Genomic DNA, 20,943 nt, shown 5'->3' with positions numbered 1-20,943 from the left:
AGGGATGCTTACATTTTAACACATTTCCCGGGGCCCCAAGAACGACATATCCGAGATTTGAAGTTCTAGCCCTTAGAGAAAAAAAGTTTTCCCAAATGGACTGTCATTTGGACAAAGCCCCTCAGAAGTGTTGCCTGCAAGACCTTATGGTTCAGAATGTGATGGAAAAAACAGTTTTTGAGATAGGAAGGTCCTACCGCCCTGAAATTTGAATACCTTATTCTAGGGCCTAACTGGGACCCCCGCACCGAAACTTGGCCTGGTCGGACCCCGAGGGCCGGAAGGGGGGGCCCCTACTTCCTGCCCTCGGGTTCCGACCGGGCCAAGTTTCGGTGCGGGGGGCACTGTGGGGACCTCCAGTCCCACTTCTCATTCTAACTCGGCCGCGCTTCATCCAGAACTCCCCGCTGATTGGCCACCTCCAGGCCGGGCCCCCGGCTCCGTCCCTCAACCCCGCCTCCAGTGACTCTTTCCCGGCAACACTTCCTCGAGACAGCCCCGCTGATTAACCACCTCCGGGCCGGGCCTTTTATTCTATAGAGCTCATTGTCTCTACATTGGCCTACAGGTTTTTATTGATAAAGTTTTTATCTGTTCAGTAGCCTACTTTATAACTGTTTTGAAAAGTGCTATATGAACCAAGTCTATTATTAAATTCACAGACAAATAGACAAGAGATGGCACAGAGGAGACAATTCTATAAGACATAAAACAAATAATCAGCTTTGGAAAAAGCTTTCTAGTGCACTTGAAGGAAGTTAAAGGATCAGACAACATTTAGGCAAAAACACATTTATTAGTTATTTCTGGTTTTAAAAGGCAGTTAAATAGAGTATGAAATCAATTAAAAATAATTTGGTAGCGCAACATCAAAACAGAAATCAAAAAGCTGTTCCAGATAAAGCACTTCAAATGTCAGACACCAGGCTTTTAAGTACAGGCTCACCCCCTACTCTTCAGAATTTACAGACAGCTGTAGAAGGTCACAGCTGCAGAACATTGCACCCTCCCTCAACACACCATCCCCGACTTGAAACATGGTGGTGGTGTCACACTAAATTTGTACCGGCTGCCAAATTTGTACCGTAATCCACTCCAAATCTGCCTGGCAACAGATGATCGCTTCGTCCGTTGCCTGGCAACGGACGATCGCGTCGAATGACGTGAAAGGTTCACGAACATTCGCGAACCTTCTATCTAGCGATCCGTTATCTGTTTACTTGCTAAATTTGATTAAACAATTAAATACAATACAAATATAAAGTAAAAACAAGTGTTATCTAGATCCGTTTTCTGTATTATGTTATTTCGTCTTTGGCAACATGAGCGCGAATGTTTTTTGAAACCCGCTTTAAACACTCAGTTTACGAGCTAAATTTGATCAAACAATTAAATACAATACAAATATAAAGTAAAAACAAGTGTTATCTAGCGATCCGTTAACTGTATTATGTTATTTCGTCTTTGGCAACATGAGCGCGAATGTTTTTTGAAACCTGCCTGGCAACGGACGACGCGATCATCTGCTGACAGGCAGGTTTGGAATGGATTACGTATGGATGACGCGCCCGGTACAAATTTGGCAGCCGGTACAAATTTAGTGCGACAGTGGCAGCATCATGCAGTGGGGGTGCTTTTCTTCAGCAGAGACAGGGAAGCTGCTCAGAGTTGATGAGAAGATGGATGGAGCCAAATACAGGGCAGAACACCTGTTGTAGTCCGCAAAAGGCCTTAGGCTGGAGGGGAGGTTCACCTTCCAGCAGGGCAACGACCCTAAACATACAACCAGAACTACAATGGAATGGTTTACATCAAAGCATAGCCATTGGTTAAAATTAATCATCCGAAATGTCAGAGTCATTGTCCGAGTAGTCATCAGAAGTGTCCTGGGAGTTGATAATCTGTGCTCCGTCTGCTGCAGTCAACACTTGTAGGTAGCAGTGTCTCGCGTTAGCCATCATTTCTGTGATGAAGTGCCGTTTCTTTTTGATCATGCACTGTAGACCAGTCAACCCTTCCTCAGTAAGGCCCAAAGGTGAATCTTGAATGTTATGAGAAAGCCAGTATTAGTAAAATAATCACCAGTCTTTGATGTGTACATAAATATGATACAAGTTAAAAACATACGTTCTGTTGTAGCCCTTGAAACAAGGCAGGACAGCTCTTTTAGGGAGTCAGCACGATTTCCCAGAGACCTCCAGTGCTGATTCATCTCCCTCTGAAGAATCATTTTGTCCTCCTGGATTCTTTTCCCTGCCATGACCAGGTCAAATGCTCTCCTCTTGGTCCCAAGGTCAACAGAGTCTGAAAAGCATTTATAAAAAAACATCAACTCATATTCATGAAAGACGAGCATTCAACAAAGAAGTTAGATGGAGATCGATTAGAGGCATTAGAGGTGTGCCAAATTTGCTGGAAGTTTTTAACATTCAAACTAGCAACTGGTGAACCTACCACTGTGTGGTAGCTGCCATGGCCAAGCTCTCTCTCCAGACAGAATGGTTTCAAAGCACAGCGTTTCTGTTGTGGGAACCATTCTGTTGTACTTCTCCACCACAGAACTCAGGAACCCCCTCTCGTCCCGGATCTTGCGGTGGATCCTGGCACGACCTTTGTTACTGTCGCAGTCTTTGTAGAGACGCTGCGACCGTCTCTTGATACTGGCAACCAGCACCTCGACCCTGCTGGCCAAGGCGGCAACATCAGTTGTGTTGATGGTTGTTGCTGTAGAGAGGAAATGCGTGTTACATTTTAAGTGACTTCTAATAACGGTTTCATTTGAATGAATGCTTCATAAAGACTAGGTAGAATGTCACAGGATTTCATCGCCAAGAGTCTGAAACTCTGTGCTTACAAAACTGTTATAATTTCCTCACCGTCTGCCCAATCCTTAACGTCACTGACCCAGTCCTCCATCTGGCTCTCCGTGACGTCCAATTCGGTCTTCATGGACTCCATGTTCCGCTTTTGGGCATCCAGAGCTTTTGTGGTCTACAAATGACAAAATAATTAGAGTAAATAAAAATAATGAAGTAAATTCAGTGTACAGCCTCAATATCTGCTAACAAAACGTAAAAAAAAGATGTTAATACTCTCAGATATCTGCGGGACAGTGAGGTGGCCAAGTTGTCAGTCTTTTGCTGATTCCAGCGCATGGCCAAGAGGGTGAGCATGTCTGTGCGTCCTGCAGCATAAAATTATGGTGTTATCTAGTGTTAACTTCAGCTTATTTCTTGTACCTATGTTCATACTTTATAGCCATTCACCTGCTTTGGACATGTGTTTGGTGGTCACTGCTATCCGAGAGAGGAAGGCATTGACCTGCTCTACCTTCTACCCCTAGTGTCAATCCAGCCCCCTCTTGATAGGCACCACACCATTTGACCTGTTTAAAATGCATAAAAAACAAAGCATGTTATGACATGTCAATGTTGACGTGAAAGTGTGGATATTCACATAAAGTGATTCACTTGGTAATGATTGCTTACGTCACATTTGAAATCGTGGGCTTTGGCATGGAACACTGAAAGGAAGGGCTTCATGCTGAGCAGATGCTGGAGCTCTGGGCAGCTTCTTGCAACCTTATTGAGGTAGGGCCAGTATTTACATGTGACATCCATGCAATAAAAAGGTTGGCGTGAGGTTGGCAAGCTTTTGTTGTATGTACAGAGGATATGCAACGATTTCTCCCCTGAACATATTGAGGGCACATAGGAGCACCCCATCCCGACACACAGCAAGCTCCAGGCCCTCTTCATCCAGCTTGCTGGCAGATTTTTGGGAGGTCTCTCTCGAGCCGCCGACCATTCCCCCCCACAAACGCCTCTTCCGGACACCGACAATATAAACATTTAAAATGGTCAAAAGGGTTACCTAAAAAAAAATTCTTGAATAGGAGATTATTGTATTTATGTTTATATAATTATAGTCTGCAATATTAAATGCTTGGTTGTGGTGTGAATGTAGTTCACAAATTCTGTGACGTCGTCATCCTTCGCGATGAAGATGCCATCAAATATGGCCTGTTCCTCAGCTCTAAATAAAACAGGTTAATGGCTGCATATTAGGAGACTTAACTTTTGTCATTAGTTCAAACACTGACATAAATAATTTATAGTACCTACCTAGATGCATTCTTGAAGTGGTAATGCTTGCGGTTACCATCCACGGAAACCGCAAGCATATCCGGGCTGCAGGCAGGACAGGTGAATGGATCCTCCTTACATATGTTGTCCATCTCATATTGTACAGCCTCCCACTCAAAAAAGCTTTTGGTGAAGGTGTCAGCTGAGATCTTCCCAGTCTGTCTAAAAAAAAAAAGACATCAAGAGCTAATGAGATTTTTGAGCAGCATACAAATAAATAAAAAAAGGACAGATAACTTCAATACTCACACGGCCAAAGCGGACAGTTCTCTGATCCAACATTTTTAAAAATGCCTGACAGGACAATCCAGGTGCTGCCATTTTCATTTCTTCAAATGAAGCAAAAACATCAGTTTCATAAATGGTGGCAAAGTTCAGGGTAGCTGGCCAGTAGTCGCTGTGAAGAATGTCGTCAACACCAGCAGTCCATGTGGCTTTGCACACTTCACATGCCAACTCAGGCATGCTGAGCCCATGTCTCCCTTAAAAAACAAATATAAAAGGGAATTACACACTTACTTATATTTCTGACTTTTTTTTACAATGCATTACTTAAGTAATTTTAAGATTTCCTATACAAAGCTATCAAACATGTGGCAGTTGTTGAGAAGGGATTGCTATTATTAAAAAGAAACTTTTCAAACAGGACAAAAGTTATACACGTTCTCACCATTCATTGTGATCACAGCCACAGCTTTTCCTGGTTTGAGCCTCAGTGCCTCTGTTGGACAACCACAGATTTGGTGAGGGATCTCCACAGACCACAGGTACATACCGCACTAAAATAAATCGATAGTTACGTATGTAACTACGGTTCTATGAATCCTGGATGACCGCCAGAGGCGGTGCTTTAAGCACTGGATTTATCCGTCTCGCGCATGCGCAGTTCGAGTACCTAATATCAACAAAGTCACCTGTGACCCCTGATGAGCTCCGGACAGCCTATATCTTCCGGTGACATCAGAGGATCTGTTCCTGCAGAATCTTCTCGCGAGTACACAAGGATTCTGAGTGACAGAGCGCTCTGGCGGTCATCCAGGATTCATAGAACCGTAGTTACATACGTAACTATCGTTCTATTTCATCCTTACTGACCGCCAGAGGCGGTGCTTTAAGCACTGGATGGCTCATAACAACAAGGTCACGAGGAACTCCAACACCTACCTCATTGAGAGGGAACAGCAGAGTCGGGCAACAGGACCACGGCCAACGGATGGGGAGTGGCAACGTTCACCCGGTAGAACCTGGAAAAGGTACATGGTGATGTCCATGATGCTGCATCACAGATGTCTTCCAGGGGCACGCCCCGCAGGGCAGCCCATGACGTTGAGACAGCCCTGGTAGAGTGGCACCTGACCCCGGATGGCAGGGGGTGACCACCTCCTTTATAGGCATGGGTGATGACGTCCACAACCCAATGAGACAATCGCTGCTTGGAGAGAGCACAGCCCCTCCTAGGACCACCATAGCAGAGGAAGAGCTGGTCCGAGCGTCTGATGCCTGCGGTCGCAGCTACGTACGCTCTCAGAGCTCGCACAGGACACAGCAGTTTGAACCTGTCCTCCCCTTCCGAGGCAACAAATTGTGCCAGGCGGACAGGTCGGTTGAGGTTCGACGATGACAGAACCTTCGGCAGGAAAGCTGGATTCGGCCACAGGGTAACCCCTGAGCCATCCGAGTTCCACCTCAGACATGAGTCACTCACGGACAGAGCATGAAGCTCGCTGACGCGATGGCGAGGAGAAAGGCAGTTTTAGTGGAGACCCACTTCAGCTCCACCTGAGCCAGGGGTTCAAAAGGAGGCAAGCATAAAGCATCGAGCACCAGGTGCAGATCCCATACTAGGGCACGCTGTGCTTGTGGGGGTCGTAACCGCAACGCCCTCTTCAAAAAAAGGGCCACCAATCTGTGGCCCCCCACTGTGTCATTGTCTACTCGAGCATGTCTGGAGGAGATGGCTGCCAGGTATACCCTCAGAGTAGCTGGGGCCCGGCCGCCATCCAGGAGTGACTGGAGGAACTCCAAAATCATTGGAACTGAACAATGCACAGGGTCCTCAGCCCTGTCTGAACACCATGCCGTAAATAGCTGCCACCTATTCTCATACTGCGCCCGGGTAGAAGGCGCCCTGGCATTCAGTATGGTATTGCAGACATCGTCTGAGCACTCCGTCAGCAGCGGGTTGGGCCCTGCAGCGACCAGACCCATAGCTGTAGGCAACGAGGGTCGGGATGCCAGATCTTGCCCTGTAACTGTGACAGGAGGTCCTTCCTGTCGGGAAGGCGCTGTGGTGAACTGCTGCAGAGCCTGCGCAGCAGTGGAAACCATGTTCTCCCTGGCCAGAAGGGGGCTACCAACAGCAGTCTGTGACCCTGCTGGAGGACCCTCTGTAGCGTCGGAAAAATCAGAGGGATTGGTGGAAAGGCATAGAGGGGACCCTCTGGCCAATCGTGGGCGAGAGCATCCTGACCCAGAGGGCTGCTCTCCTCTGTCCAGGAGAACCACAGGGGGCAATGGGTCGACTCCTTTGTGGCAAAGAGATCCACCTCTGCCCTGCCGAAGACGTCCCAGATGTTGAGGATGACCTCCGGATGAAGCCGCCACTCCCCCGGCGGCGGCTTGCAACGGGAGAGTGAGTCTGCAGCCTGATTCTGTACCCCAGGCAAATACATTGCTCTCAGGCTGGCCAGGCGTGGTGCTGCCCACAACAGGAGGTCCCGGGATGCCTGCAACAGCCGTGCAGACCTGGTGCCTCCCTGGTGGTTTATGTGAGAGACGGCCGAGACATTGTCCGACCGCACGAGCACATGCCGGCCGCCCAGGAAGGGAAGAAATGACTGCAGTGCCCTGTGCACAGCCCGCAGCTCCAGAACATTGATATGCTCTGAGCGGACCTGAACAGGCCACAGCCCCTGAGCTGTCCGGTTCTGCCACACAGCACCCCACCCCGAGAGGGAGGCATCTGTTCCATTGCATCCCGATGGGATGCAATGGAACCCATGGGCATGCCCTGGAGAAGAAACGATCTGTCCCTCCACGGAGCCAGAGCAAGTAGGCAGCAGCGTGACACCCTGAGTCCCCTGTGCCGATGCCACCTGACATCCAGATGAAAGCTGTGCAGCCACCTCTGGAGGGGGCGTAGCGACAGCAGTCCTAGAGGAACCACTGTAGCGGCAGCCGTCAGTTTCCCTAGGAGGCGCAAAAACTCCACATAGCGCAACAGCCTGCCCGAAACAGGAGAAGGAGGCGGAGGATGCCGTCCACCCGCCGTGGCGACGGACAGGCCTTCATGGCGACTGCGTCGAGAGACACACCGAGAAAAACTATGCTCTGCGATGGCACCAGGCAACTCTTCGTGAGATTCACCCGGAGACCCAGACGGGCCACATGGGAGAGAAGAAGTGTCGTGTCCAGGGCCACCTGAGACTGGGATGGTGCACAGATGAGCCAGTCGTCCAGATATGGCAGGATCTTCATGCCCCGTGACTGTAGGGGTGAGAGGGCTGCTGCCACACACCTGGTGAACACCCGTGGGGAAAGGGAGAGGCCAAACGGGAGCACCCTGAACTGAAAACGACGCCCCTGGAAAGCAAACCGCAGAAACTGTCTGTGGTGCGGTGCTATGGGAACGTGAAAGTAGGCATCCTTCAGGTCTACTAATGTAAACCACTCCCCCCTGGCAACAGTACGCAGAACCTCTGCGGTGCTTAGCATGTGGAACCTCAGGATCTTCAGGAACCTGTTTAGGCCCCTCAAGTCGAGGATAGGACGGAGTCCGCCGTCTTTCTTTGCTACCAGAAAATAAGTCGAGTAGAACCCCCCGGGTTGCAACAGGGGATCTACTGGCTCGATGGCACCCTTGTCCAGGAGGGCGGAAAGCTCCTGGGTGAGGGCTTGGGCTTTGGCCGGGTCGTGTATGATGGTCATCTTGACCCGGCCATAGGCTGGGGGCCGGCGTCGGAACTGAAGTTTGTACCCATGGGTCAAGGTGGAAAGCACCCACGGGTCCCTGGTGGAAGCAGCCCAATAGCTGAGTTGCTGCTGGGAAAAACATCCGACGACCGGCCCCTGACCCTCAGCGCCGGGTCCCCCGACCTCTAAAGGTCCTGGGGGAACGACGGGCAGCATATGGGACCTGAGGCTGCCCCGAGGGCAGCCGCTCAGGGGCCCGAAAGGCCTGTGCCTGCTGCTGAGCAGGCTGTGGACGTGGGCGCTGAGACCTAAGGTAGCCACTGGGGTGAGCCTGTGGGTGATAGCTGCGCTGTGGGGCAGCTGAAGAACCTCTAGGCCTGCTAGGAGGAGGCACAATCCTTTGAAGCACAGATAGATGCTCGCGAGTCTTCCTGGCCTGGACTGTTCGCTCAAGCGCCTCTAGAGCTGCAGAGCCAAACAGCTCCCCAGGTTCAACTGGAACACTGCGGAGGGTTCTCCTGCACGCCTCAGTAAGAGGAGACTGTGCCAACCAAACCTGGCGGCGAGCCTGGACGAGAGTGGACATCACCCGCCCCAACTCTCTGGACATCCCTCAGATACTCCTCCGATGGAGGCACGGTAAAGCTGGCGGGGGCTGGGCCACGCCTGAAGAAAGCACTGGCCGGAGCCGGCTGCGCTTGTGGCACGTCTAGCTGCAGACTGGCCAGGGCTATACGAATGATGGCTCCCATTGAGTTGTCCTCAGAAGCACTAGTAGAGCTGTGGGTCGAAGGACGGGAGCACGCTGCGGAGGCACGGGAGGCTGCGTCCTGTAGGACCCCATCCGGCTCGTATTCAGCAAACTCGGCAGCCGACGCTGCCAGAGAAAGCACATCTTCCTCCGGCTCCAAGGTGGCTGCCGGAGGAGCAAGAGCACCTGGCCCCCCTGCACCAGTCCCAGCCTGAAAGGCTAGGAAGAGGCACTTCATGCTTTCGAGCTCTGCCGTCAATTGGCCTACCTTGGAGGCAAGCCCGGACTCCCTAACCTTCTTCCTAGAAGTGGGGCCTGCGGTCACCGCAGCCCGACGTTTGGAGCGACCATCCTGGGCTGGATTACGTCGCTGGGCTGGGGGCAACAGTTCGGGGGACGAAACGAGGCCCAACCGTTGTTCCACCTCAGCTAATCTAGCAACTCTAACTGCCCGAGGCATAAAAGTGCAGTTCATGCAGGGATCATCTGAAAGACCCTCCTTCAGATGCCCGAGGCCAAGGCATGAGGGACACAAATCATGGCCATCCTCAATCTGCAGAGGAGCCATACAGGCCGAGCATGAGTGGTCGCCAACCATGTTGACAACCAGAAAAAATAACACTGTATAAAGCAAGAAAAACAATAGACACTGGGAGAGGGGGCGAAAACACAACCTTCACCAATGGATATATGAACAGAAAAAAAACCCAGACAAGTTAGCCTCAGCGGGAACGCTGCTACCAACTACAGTCACACCTCTGCTGGGAGCGGGAGCGAGAGCACTGCCTTCACCAGTTGAGGGTAGCGGTCAGAACGAAACGTAGATAATAATAAGTGCAGTATAAATGCCGGGAGAGGGAGCGAAAGCACAGCCTTCACCGACAAATATTGACGGGATAACAGCCCAGACAGTTAGCCTCAGCGGGAGCACTGCTACTAACTACAAGGCTAAATATAACTATAAATGCTGGGAGCGGGAGCGAAAACACTGCCTTCACCAGTTAACACAAAGCGGGCACAACCGAGTTGGCACCGAGGTAAAACGTACCTAAGCCGGGAGTGGGAGCGCACACACTGCCGTCACCAATAGCAACGATACACAACTTGAAAATTAAGTGATAAGCGCAATACAAACGCTGGGAGAAATTAAATGATAAGCGCAGTACAAACGCCGGGAGAGGGAGCGGGTACACTGCCTTCACCGAAACACGAAGTAAATTTATCCAGCCGAGGGAGATGCGTTCCACGCAATCCGAACCTCTCGGCGGGTCCGTTGCGGCCTTTGGAGGGTGAGCAGCTCACGGCTCCGACAAGTGTCGCAAGGCCACCAGCAACAAACGATCAATGATAATAATATCCAATTAGCTTTTAGCTAGCAAGGTGATACGATACCTGCGAAGCGAGAAGATGAAAGGAACAGATCCTCTGATGTCACCGGAAGATATAGGCTGTCCGGAGCTCATCAGGGGTCACAGGTGACTTTGTTGATATTAGGTACTCGAACTGCGCATGCGCGAGACGGATAAATCCAGTGCTTAAAGCACCGCCTCTGGCGGTCAGTAAGGATGAAATAGAACAAAGTGAATTAGGAATCATTTGTATCAACAGGGAAAAACATTGTACCCAAGTGATAAAAAGTATACCAAGGAAGCTTCTTATAAAGTATACTTAGTATAATTTAAATTGGTAATATACTTTAAAACGCGTTGAATTGAAATGTGAAAATTAAATACTGTTTTTTATGGAAAGATCAGTGTTTGAAGTTACTCTGCAGTCTGTCAACTTCAAAATGACAGAGCACATAAACTCTCTAAGGATGTGCGATACCTTAAATCAGAAAATATGGCCCCACACATGCGCGCGCACACACACACGTTATTTTGTACTTAAAATACATTGTACAGAACTTACCACACTGGCAAAGGTCCATATTCTGTACAGTAGTTGTTGGGGGCAATGGCTGGAAAAATCCTAAAGTACTGGCGTCTCGGTTGTGAAGGGGGTGTCTGGTGTGCATGACGACGTCGCACTCCGCACAGAATAAGGGCCGTGGTAGACAATCACGACAACGAACAGCTATATTGCGCCAACACTGTTGGCACTTTCGGGTTCCCACATTTTCTTGTGCCAGTGCGGGGTTAACCAGACGAGGTCTCGCTGCCTTCCAGCTCTCTGAAGAATTGCTCTTTCTTGTGCTCCAGTTTAATGAAGCAGAAAGAGAGGCTTGTGGGGTTGGTGATTCCACCCCATCTCCTGTTGCATCGCTCAGTGATTGCTGGAGATCTCGTAGAAATCCATCCGTTAAAATAGTACAAAAGAGTCCGTTTTTTATTTAAAGTGTCTTTATGGAATGGCTGTTAAAAGGTGAAATTACTATTACCATGTTCATAATTACTGTAACATGGACTTTACATCTTAACTCTGTATCACATACATCATACAGATACAAGTAAGAATTTTTTGATTTTTTGAACATTAATTAATGTTCACCAATTATTTAAAAAAAATGTTTTACATACCAACGTTATCAGGAGCAAAGATCACCTCAGAGTTTGAGTCAGGAGCATTTTTGTTGGGATGAGTCTTCTGCTGTAGAAGTCCACTGCTGTTACCAGCTGTAACTGAATAAAAAGAAAAGGAAAAAAAAAGACAATAATATATAGTATAGTATGTAGAGTACTGCAATCAATCAACTATTTAGACCATAAATGTTCAAATTAGATATCAAGAAAAGATAAACATACTCGGAACTTGTGATCCATATACAGAACCTGCTGATGTGTTCATTGCTTTGAAGTTGGCAACGTCTCGACCAGTCGTGGAGTTTGGAGATATTTACATTTATCTAATAGAGAATCCGTCACATACCGCACAAAAAATGAAAGCCTACAAAAGTAAGGACAGCAAACTGTTTTTCAAGAGGATGTTTGATTAACAACGTTGTCGTATGGGAGGTGAAAAATAGGAATATCTTCATAATCAAAGCAAAGTTGAGTGAGTACAATCTAGCTACCCGCAAAAAGATCAACAAATAGCTTTTTTCCGAATCAAATTACTTTTAAGTAGCTCTTTTATTGACCAAGTAATGCGGTAACGTCCACACAAGTTACATTTTCTCAAGCATTTCTGGAGTTCGTGCGCAGAGGAGCTTTTTTTCTGCACTCTGAAATACAACTGCTTAGGATCGTTTTAGTGACACCTCCGCCAGTGTTGCCAGTGTTGCCAGATTAGGGCAGATTTCCCGCCCAATCTGGCAACATAGGCTTTCCCGGCAGAGAACAAACAACATATGTGTAACTCGGGGCATAAAAAGACTGGGACCAGAAAGTAATTACTTTCTCTCCATTGAAACCCATTCATATTTTTCGATCTCATAGGTCCCGTGGGGACCACCGGAAGGGGCGTGACTTCGTCACTCTAGTATTGGTGCCTTCAAAACAGTCGGAGTTCCTGGGAATTTCGGAGGTTGGGACCTTCAGATCGGAGGAAATCCACAATCTGTGGATTTCCCTCGGAACTTCATGCGGAAGTAGAGCAACCCGAGCCTCAGAGTTGACGTCACAACAATAGCTGCCCATTTCATTGAAAGACTAAAGTGAACGTGCAGCAAGCACTAAGAGGTGAACTTAACAACCATTCCAACATTTGCATTACGATACATTACAGCTTAAAATTATAAACATTAACTGATTAATTCTCCCTCATGTTCAACCATCGCAAGCAGTTCTAGTAACTGATTCTTCTGATTCAGTTAAAAAGCGCAAAGAGGTCCCTGCGGGCATCCATACTTGTTGTTATGAAGTCTAGTCTCACGAACGACCTGTTTTTCCGGTTTTATGTTATAACCTACGAACGTTTCCTGAACTCTCTATTTCGGAAGAAGGGAAGGTTTACGTAAAGAAACCTAAGAGCTTCCAAACCTCCGAGCTGCTTTGAAGGCGGCTGCGCAGTGCACACCCAAGCATCAAGTTAACGCGCATGCAGAAAAAGGATGTCACGGAAATCATGTCCGTTAGCTTTTCAATATACGTCTGTCAAAATAAAAGTCCCGCAAAACAATCGTTATTTTGGGGATTCATTTATCCGCGTGAGAAATTTGAATTGTGGCGTGTGATAGTGTGTAAACTGGTTGATATGAGTGTGTCTCAGGGCCAAATGGAGAGACTTGGCAGCTCTGTCAGTTGTGAAACAAAGCGGACGGACGTGGTCTCTATAGCAACGACCTCAGCTACCCAGCACTGATCAAAAAAACGATTGTTTCTCTCAATCAAAGCACAAAACAGGACAACTGATGCCCAGAGCCTTAATCCATACATGTTGTGTAATTAACAAGGACACGTTGGTGTAGTTGTGTTGAGGAATGTCACAGATGTCACTGTAAAATCGCCGTTATTGTGCAGCCATCGGCTCTTTTGTTAGCCAATGGGATGAATGCTTATAGCTTCATATATTGCCGTGGAGGGATTACATTGTAATGAGTGGAAAAACCCTGCGTCGAAAAAAAGAAGCACAAGGTCCTCCGTTAGCCAATGGGATGAATGCTCATAGCGTCTCTCTGTGCAGCCATCGGCTCTTTTGTTAGCCAATGGGATGAATGCTTATAGCTTCATATATTGCCGTGGAGGGATTACATTGTAATGAGTGGAAAAACCCTGCGTCGAAAAAAAGAAGCACAAGGTCCTCCGTTAGCCAATGGGATGAATGCTCATAGCGTCTCTCTGTGCAGCCATCGGCTCTTCCGTTAGCCAATGGGATGAATGCTCATAGCTTCATATATTGCCGTGGAAGGATTACATTGTAATGAGTGGAAAACCCCCTGCGTCGAAAAAAGAAGCGCAAGGTCCTCCGTTAGCCAATGGGATGAATGCTCATAGCTTCTCTATTTGCAGCCATCGGCTCTTCCATTAGCCAATGGGATGAATGCTCATAGCTTCATATATTGCCGTGGAGGGATTACATTGTAATGAGTGGAAAACCCCCTGCGTCGAAAAAAGAAGCGCAAGGTCCTCCGTTAGCCAATGGGATGAATGCTTATAGCGTCTCTATGTGCAGCCATCGGGTCCCCCGTCAAGGGGTTACATTATAACGAGTTGAAAACCCCATGCAAGGGTACCCTTTTGCATCAGAAACTGAAGCAAAAGTCACTGACCGTTCGTCAGAAATCGGAGTGAGAATGTGTTGAAAGGAGCTGTCCTCATTTAGCAACAAGCAACTCGGGCTGACAGACAGAGCGGTTAGCTCACCGGCCCGCTTGGCAGAAACCAAGGCCAACAAGAGCGCCGTCTTAAATGAAAGGGCATCCAAAGGGGCCTGAGAAAGAGGCTCGAAAGGATCCCTGGACAATCCGCGCAACACGGTGGGGAGATCCCAGCGTGGTGTAAGCACGCGTGAAACAGGCCTAACCCGTCTAGCCCCACGCAAGAATCTCTTGACCAGTGGATGGCTGAAGATCGGTCCACCATCACAGCCTGCATGGCCAGCCGAAACGGCTGCCGCATTGACCTTGATAGTGGAGAAGGCCAAACCTTTTTCCAATAAGTTTTGCAGAAACGAAAGCACGCTTCCCACCTCGCATTGAGATGGGACAGCGTAGTTCCTCTCACACCAATTAGAGAAGGCGCACCACTTCGCCGCATAGAGGGAAGAACTAGAAGGCGCACGAGCACTCTGAATAGTGTTGATAACCGTCTCAGGCAAACCTTTGCCCTGCAGGATCAACCTCTCAGGAGCCAAACCAACAGCCGTCCCGAGACATCGGGCGGTTGGTGCACCGTCCCGTGGGCCTGTGAAAGCGCATCCGGCCTGAACGGTACTGGCCACGGCGCCGACCGCGAGAGCGCGGCCAGCTCTGGAAACCACAGAGCTGAACGGTTCTCCGGGGCCACTAATATCAGGGACAGTCTCTCCTGTCTGACCCGTTCCAAAAGAGGAAGGATCAGCTGGAGCCGGGAAAACGCATACAAGAGAGCCCGCGGCCAAGGTGTGTGTGCCAACGCATCTACCCCCAACGGGGGAAGATCCCGAGGGCTGAGGGAGAACCACCACCTGCAGTTCGTGTTCTCCCTGGACGCGAAGAGGTCCACCTGCGCTGTCCCGAACCTCTGCCAGATCAGTCTGACAATGTCGGGATGTAACCGCCACTCGTCTCGGCGGGGACCGCCTCGAGACATGAGGTCCGCCCCAAAGTTCTGGGCGCCCGCGATATGCAGGGCTCTCAGACTGAGGAGATACTGATGAGCCCAAAGCCAGAGCTCGACCGCCTTTCGGTGGAGAGCAGGGGAGCGGGCGTCTGTTGATGTACGCCGCCGCCGACACTCTGTCTGTCCTGATCAGAACGTGGCGGTCGCGCACCAGGTGAAAGAAATGCAACAGCACTTTCCTCACAGCGTCGAGCTCCAACACATTTATGTGTGCTGTAGGGGCCGTGCGCCACTCGTCTCCGACCGAGTGAGAGAGGCACGTTCCTCCCCAACCCGTCAACGAGGCGTCCGTGAAGACCACTACGTAGGACGCCACCCTGCCTAGGGGAACACCCCTGAGAAGGGCGGAGGGTCTTGTCCAATATTCCAGGTCTGGCGACACCGAACGCGGAACGAGGAGCACCCTGAGCTTGTGTCGCCTGGGGTCCAACCGTTGGCGAGCAAACCACCGCTGGAGTCTGCGCATAAAAAGCAGACCCAGGGGGACCACGGGGTGGGCAGCTGCCATCAGCCCTAACAGGCGCATGGTGGACAGTGCGGTCACGTTCCTGCGAACGCGAAAACGGGAGAGCGCCGACAGGATGGCGTCTCGCCGAGGAGGCAAAAGCATCGCAGTCATGGTGGCTGAGTCTAGGCAAAGCCCCAAGTAGACTGTCTGCCGGCTGGGGAGCGGGGAGCTCTTCTCCCAGTTGATGGCAAAACCCAGGAAGGAGAGATGGTTTATCACCAACATGGTGTCCCTTCTCGCGGTCTCTTCTGAGTTGGTCAGAATAAGCAGGTCGTCTAGGTAGAAGAGAATCCTCTTTCCCTGACGCCTGAGCGGTTCCAACGCAGTCTCCACAGACTTCGAGAAGGTGCGCGGAGCCAGGGAGTAGCCGAACGGCAGACACTGGTACTCGTACGCCATCCCCATAAAGGCAAAGCGGAGAAACTTCCTGTGCGCCTGCCGAACAGGGACGTGGAAGTAAGCATCCTTGAGATCCAGGGATGTGAACCAATCGCCCTCTCTCACACACCGGAACAACGCTCCGAGAGTGAGCATTCTGAACTTCCTCGTGGCAACGAATCTGTTGAACACGCGAAGATCCAGAATAGGTCTCTTTCCCCCTGACTTCTTGGAAACCAGGAAGTAGCGGGAATAAAACCCTAGGTGAGACTCGTGGGGGGGAACGACAGTGATGGCCCCCTTCACCAAGAGACGTGCCACCTCTGCTGCCAGAGCCGTGCTCGCAGCCGGGTCCCGTAGCGTGGTCTCCACCAACCCCATTAAGGGTGGGGGGTGACGCTTGAACTGTATGGGATGGCCCCATCTCAGCGTGGTGTCCAACCACGATGGCAGAACGCACCGCTCTTGCCAACACGCATAGCGGTCGGAGAGAGGGCGAGCCAACAGCTGAGGAAGACCGTCCAGGAATAACCCGTATTCCTTGGCCCCTACCGCCTCCACACTGCGTGTGAACCAAGAGGGGCTTCCCATGAAAGGGAGGAGGCTCAGCGAGCGTAGGAGACGTACCAGAACCAGCCACTGTAAAAACGAGTTGTCTAGACGTCGCCCTCGTGCCCGCTGAACAGGGAGCGAGCCGTCCGGCCGCCGCACCTGTGCGCATGCGCAGTCCGCAGGCTGTAGCCACAGCGCGCGGACCCGTCTCCTCACCTCCCAAAGTTGAAGGGAGGTAGAGGGGATAAAGTGGGGAACCAGGAGGCCGGTACAAGCGGCCGTATCCACGGGCTCGTGCAACGAGTCTCTGATCCGTCCACGAGGCTCCAAGGGACACCGCTTCTTAGAAGCAGGTGAACCAGAGGCCATGTGAACACGCCGTCCGACCGCCACCCTACAGCCACCGGCTTGAGGGGGGGAAAGAGGCAACATGGAGGAACGCACCACAAGCGTAGGACGCAGGTGGCCTAAGGAATATCGCTCTTTAGGTACTATGTACTGCCGTTCGGCCGAACAGTCTTTACTTTTTTCTTTATTGTTTGGGAAGGAAAAAGTAGGAGCAAGCTTCCGGAACTTCCCGGTCCGTGGCGCTGCTCTATCCGTCTGCAGCGGCGGCAGCTGCTGCGAGTCGGAGGCGGTCCCCTGGAACGCTGGGACCGAGGCCGTGAGAATTGCCCCTGAACCGGGAATGATTCTCACGGACAGACTGCTGGTGCGCGAGAACCTCGGAGAACCGGGGACCAAATAGGCCATCCGGCGCTAATGGACCCTGGACCAGGCTGGCCCGCTCCTGTTCCGGCACCGCAGTGTGGGAGAGCCATATGACCCTCTGTATCATGGTTGCCCACGCCATATGCCCGCCGGCCGAAACGGCTATCGGCTGGCATAGCTGGAGGATGGCGCTGGAAAAGCGGGAAACCGCCAGCCATCTCGCGGCTTCCTCTGGGCCGTAGGCCTCCCTGTCAGCCGACAAGGAGACCATGGCGGAGGAGAGCAGGGCGATGTTGTTGACCGCCGCCGCGGATTGAGAGGCACAAACGAACACCCTGTCCGTTAGGCCGACAATCTGCTTCTGGAGGCGGTCGGGGGCAGCGGCTTTTCGTTAGGGCGCCATCCAGCGCCCGAACAGAGAAGCGCTGCCAGGGGAGGCTCCAGGCGAGGGATCCCCCTCGTCTGATTATCGGCCCACCCCTCCACGTTGGTGAAATCCGTGTAAGATTTCACCGGGGCCTTCAGGGTCGAAGGGTCCCCACCGGCAGCACTGAAAAAGTGCTGCACAGGCGGGAACAAGGGGCACTGGGTAACCCGTCGGGAAGAAGATGGGGTGCGAAAGCACTCGCCCTGCATATCGTCAGATACGGGGGCGAGAGGCGGGGCCGGCATCGGAATCCCTTTGATGGCCGCCGCCTCACCCATGATCGCCCCGAAGAGATCGGCCATCCGGCGCGGTCTCTCGCGTTGCACGGCGGTGGCGGTTGATACAATACACAATGCTTCACACAAATTATTGTCACCACCATATCTTAACCATACATAGCTATGAACATTAATTACCCTTGTTTTAGCATTTTATATACCATCTATGGTTTTAGCCCACACAGAAAGTGACTAGCTTTACATTTAGCAGGTCATTGCTATCGGCGACCGCCATCTTGGGCTCAGACAAGGCTACACACATGACACACGCTTAACCTCGGTCAAAATCTTGACTCTTAGCGTCACAGTGGCAAACTCGATATAACTCGACTAAAACACATAACTGATGTATATTACCCGGATTATAAGCAAGGTACCTGTTGTTAACAGTCTGCTCCGGTGGCGAGCCTCACCGTCAAACACGTTCCCTACGCTTCTTGTATGACTGACAGACCCGACCGAAACCTTTCCCCCGTCTTTTTACAGCGCACGAGTGGAACCTTTCTCTGCTAAATACATTATGCCATAATCACACATAATCACTTTTTAAACGCCCTCAGTGCTAGACCATTTATTCCTGTTCGTGAAATAATTATTTTTGGGGCCATCAGTAGTCTAGCTAGCAAAGCTAACTTAAGTAGTAGACACAATATTTCCATTAAAATAGTACAGTGCACTTTGCCGTTAACATCCCTCGTCTCGAAAACAAAATAAAATAAAAACACTTACCTTTTTAGCCAAACAAATGTTCGACGAATCCCCCAAACATGCTCGTTATCATCCAGATCTGGCACCAAGGTCGACAATGAGATTCCGTCTGTCCAAACTGACATCCACTCACTCAGGAGCGCAGCCCAGACTGCCCCGCCCCCACCCCTGAAACGAAATATACGGGGTTTCCAAGAAAAATACGTCTACCTTTTTGCAACTCCAAAATCCTAGTTGTAGTGTTATGAAAATAGCTTTTGAGGCAACGATAGGGGGAAGTTTGCTGGCCAGACTGTTTCGGTAGTTAAACATAGTAAAACCTTATTTCGGAGTCTGACTAACTTGAAAACTATAATTAGTCCAACTATTGCAAGTAATTTTTTTTATAGTGTAGGTACAGCTAAATATGTTAGTAAGTTAGACTTGCTCAAAGGCTATTGGCAAGTGCCACTAAGGGATTGCGCGTCTGAAATCTCTGCCCTCGTAACCCTAGATCATTTCTTGCAGTACACCGTCATGGCTTTTGGCATGTGTAACGCCCCAGCAACCTTTCAGAGATTAGTAAATATGGTTTTGGCCGGAGTGGCTAACTGTAACGCATATCTTGATGATCTGATTGTGTACACTACCATTTTGGAGGCACACATGCAGATCCTTCACCAGGTGTTCACACGTCTCGCCAAAGCGTCCATCACGCTGAACTTGGCGAAATGTGAATTCGGGAAGGCCACTGTCACTTACTTGGGGAGACAGGTTGGTCAAGGCCAAGTCCGCCCGGTAGACGCAAAGGTGCAAGCAATTCCAGAGTGCCCCATTCCATCAACAAGGAGAGCACTTCGTAGGTTCTTCAGCATGGCAGGTTATTACCGGAGTTTCTGCCGTAACTTCTCTACTATTACCCATCCGCTAACCAACCTGCTCAGTCCAAAGGTGGACTTTGTGTGGACCCCTGAGTGCCAACATGCTTTTGAAAGCGCCAAGGCTCTCCTAAGCAACACTCCGGTGCTCGCCGCTCCCGATCTCACCAGACCCTTTAAGCTCGAGGTGGATGCTAGCGCCGTTGGAGCTGGTGTGGAGCTTTTGCAGGAGGATGCTGATGGGGTCGACCCGTTTGTTATTTTTTGTGTAAATTTAACAAGCACCGGGTCTGGTACTCGACTATTGAAAAATAAACCCTTGCCTTGCTGTTGGCACTCCAACATTTTGTTGAGTGTATTTTGGGTCCAGTCCATTACCAGTTGTAATATTCACCGACCATAACCCTCTTGTTTTTCTATCTCGCATGTACAATCACAACCAGCGACTCATGCTGGGGGTGTTGATCGTGCTAGAGTACAACTTGGTAATATGTCACAAGGGTCAGAGAATGTGTTGGCAGATGCTCTGTCTAGTTTATAGCCTAATAACTGCTGTAGTTAATTAGGTTACAAAAACCTAATGGTTTGTGTTTTAAGGGGAGGGGTGTTACGGTTGCGGACCGACGCCCCGCCCTCATGGGTAAAACCCTCTGTTCGTCGATGGCCATGCAAATGACCATGTGTTTTTCTCCGCATGTGATTTGTTTACCATTAGGTTAATTTTGATGTGCCTTTCCCCGGACGTGATTGGTTGCTGCATTGGAAAGCCGAGGATCCAGGAAGACGAAAGATGGGTGAGCTCAACATTCGCGGCAGCTTGTCTCGGATCTGCAGCTTGCCATTTAGGTCTTCGAATGCTTATCGGTTATTTGAATGAGGCTCTTGTTAGCTACCTGGGAACTGGGCCAGGGTAAGTTTGTTAGAAATTATCGAAAACCGACACGCAGTTACACCTTTGTTGAGAAACACTAGGGGCAGGGGTGCTGTTCCACCCGTGTATTTTGGGAGCTTTTCTTTGGTTACATTCATTTCTTTGATTTGAACAGCACCCAATGGCCCTTTTCCTTTTGTAGTTTTGCCTCCTCTGTTTGGGTTTAATTGATTACCCCAAGATCCGGGTTAAATAAAAAACTTTAAGTTAACCAATGACATCTGGTTTTATGTTGCCCCCCCTTCGCCTAGCGGGAGACGTAACACGCGCCCAGAGGCATTATGGTTGAGTCGTGACAGCTCTCTGGGGCGACAGGTGAGTCCCTCTCAAGATTGGGAACATCTCGGACAGCCCTATCACGCTGCGGAGAAATGCCAAGCTTGCCGATGTCTACACCTGTCTGGCGTTGGAGGACATGGAAGCAATTTTTTTTGCCAAATTGCAATCATTGTACATTGTTGGATAGAAGATAACCGTAGAATCAGGCGCTCGTCTCATTCTTTGATGATAAGGCATACGCTACGCATGAATTTTGACTGGAATATTCAATTTATCGTCATTCATCATTAAGTTTTCAGTTAACAG

The 20,943-nt window shown here is 50.1% G+C and overlaps 1 protein-coding gene and 1 long non-coding RNA gene across 2 annotated transcripts; both read right to left on the bottom strand.

Annotated features, from left to right (window-relative positions):
- Positions 1-1,303: 1,303 nt before the first annotated feature.
- On the bottom strand, positions 1,304-3,326 carry LOC132461294 (uncharacterized). The gene is made up of 6 exons (XM_060056340.1): positions 3,267-3,326; positions 3,093-3,184; positions 2,877-2,991; positions 2,455-2,724; positions 2,128-2,304; positions 1,304-2,041 (listed from the first exon to the last, which is right to left on the bottom strand). The coding sequence occupies exons 1-6, from the start codon at positions 3,277-3,279 to the stop codon at positions 1,836-1,838; spliced, it is 873 nt and encodes a 290-aa protein (XP_059912323.1). The 5' UTR covers positions 3,280-3,326; the 3' UTR covers positions 1,304-1,835.
- Positions 3,327-4,137: 811 nt separating this feature from the next.
- LOC132461293 (uncharacterized) lies at positions 4,138-11,227 on the bottom strand. The gene is made up of 4 exons (XR_009526596.1): positions 10,720-11,227; positions 4,816-4,924; positions 4,395-4,627; positions 4,138-4,303 (listed from the first exon to the last, which is right to left on the bottom strand). It is a non-coding gene; the product is annotated as an uncharacterized LOC132461293 (long non-coding RNA).
- Positions 11,228-20,943: the final 9,716 nt, after the last annotated feature.

The sequence above is a fragment of the Gadus macrocephalus genome, chromosome 7 (assembly GCF_031168955.1).
Source record: "Gadus macrocephalus chromosome 7, ASM3116895v1".
NCBI classification, from domain to species: domain Eukaryota; kingdom Metazoa; phylum Chordata; class Actinopteri; order Gadiformes; family Gadidae; genus Gadus; species Gadus macrocephalus.
This window is presented reverse-complemented; position numbering and strand designations above follow the sequence as displayed.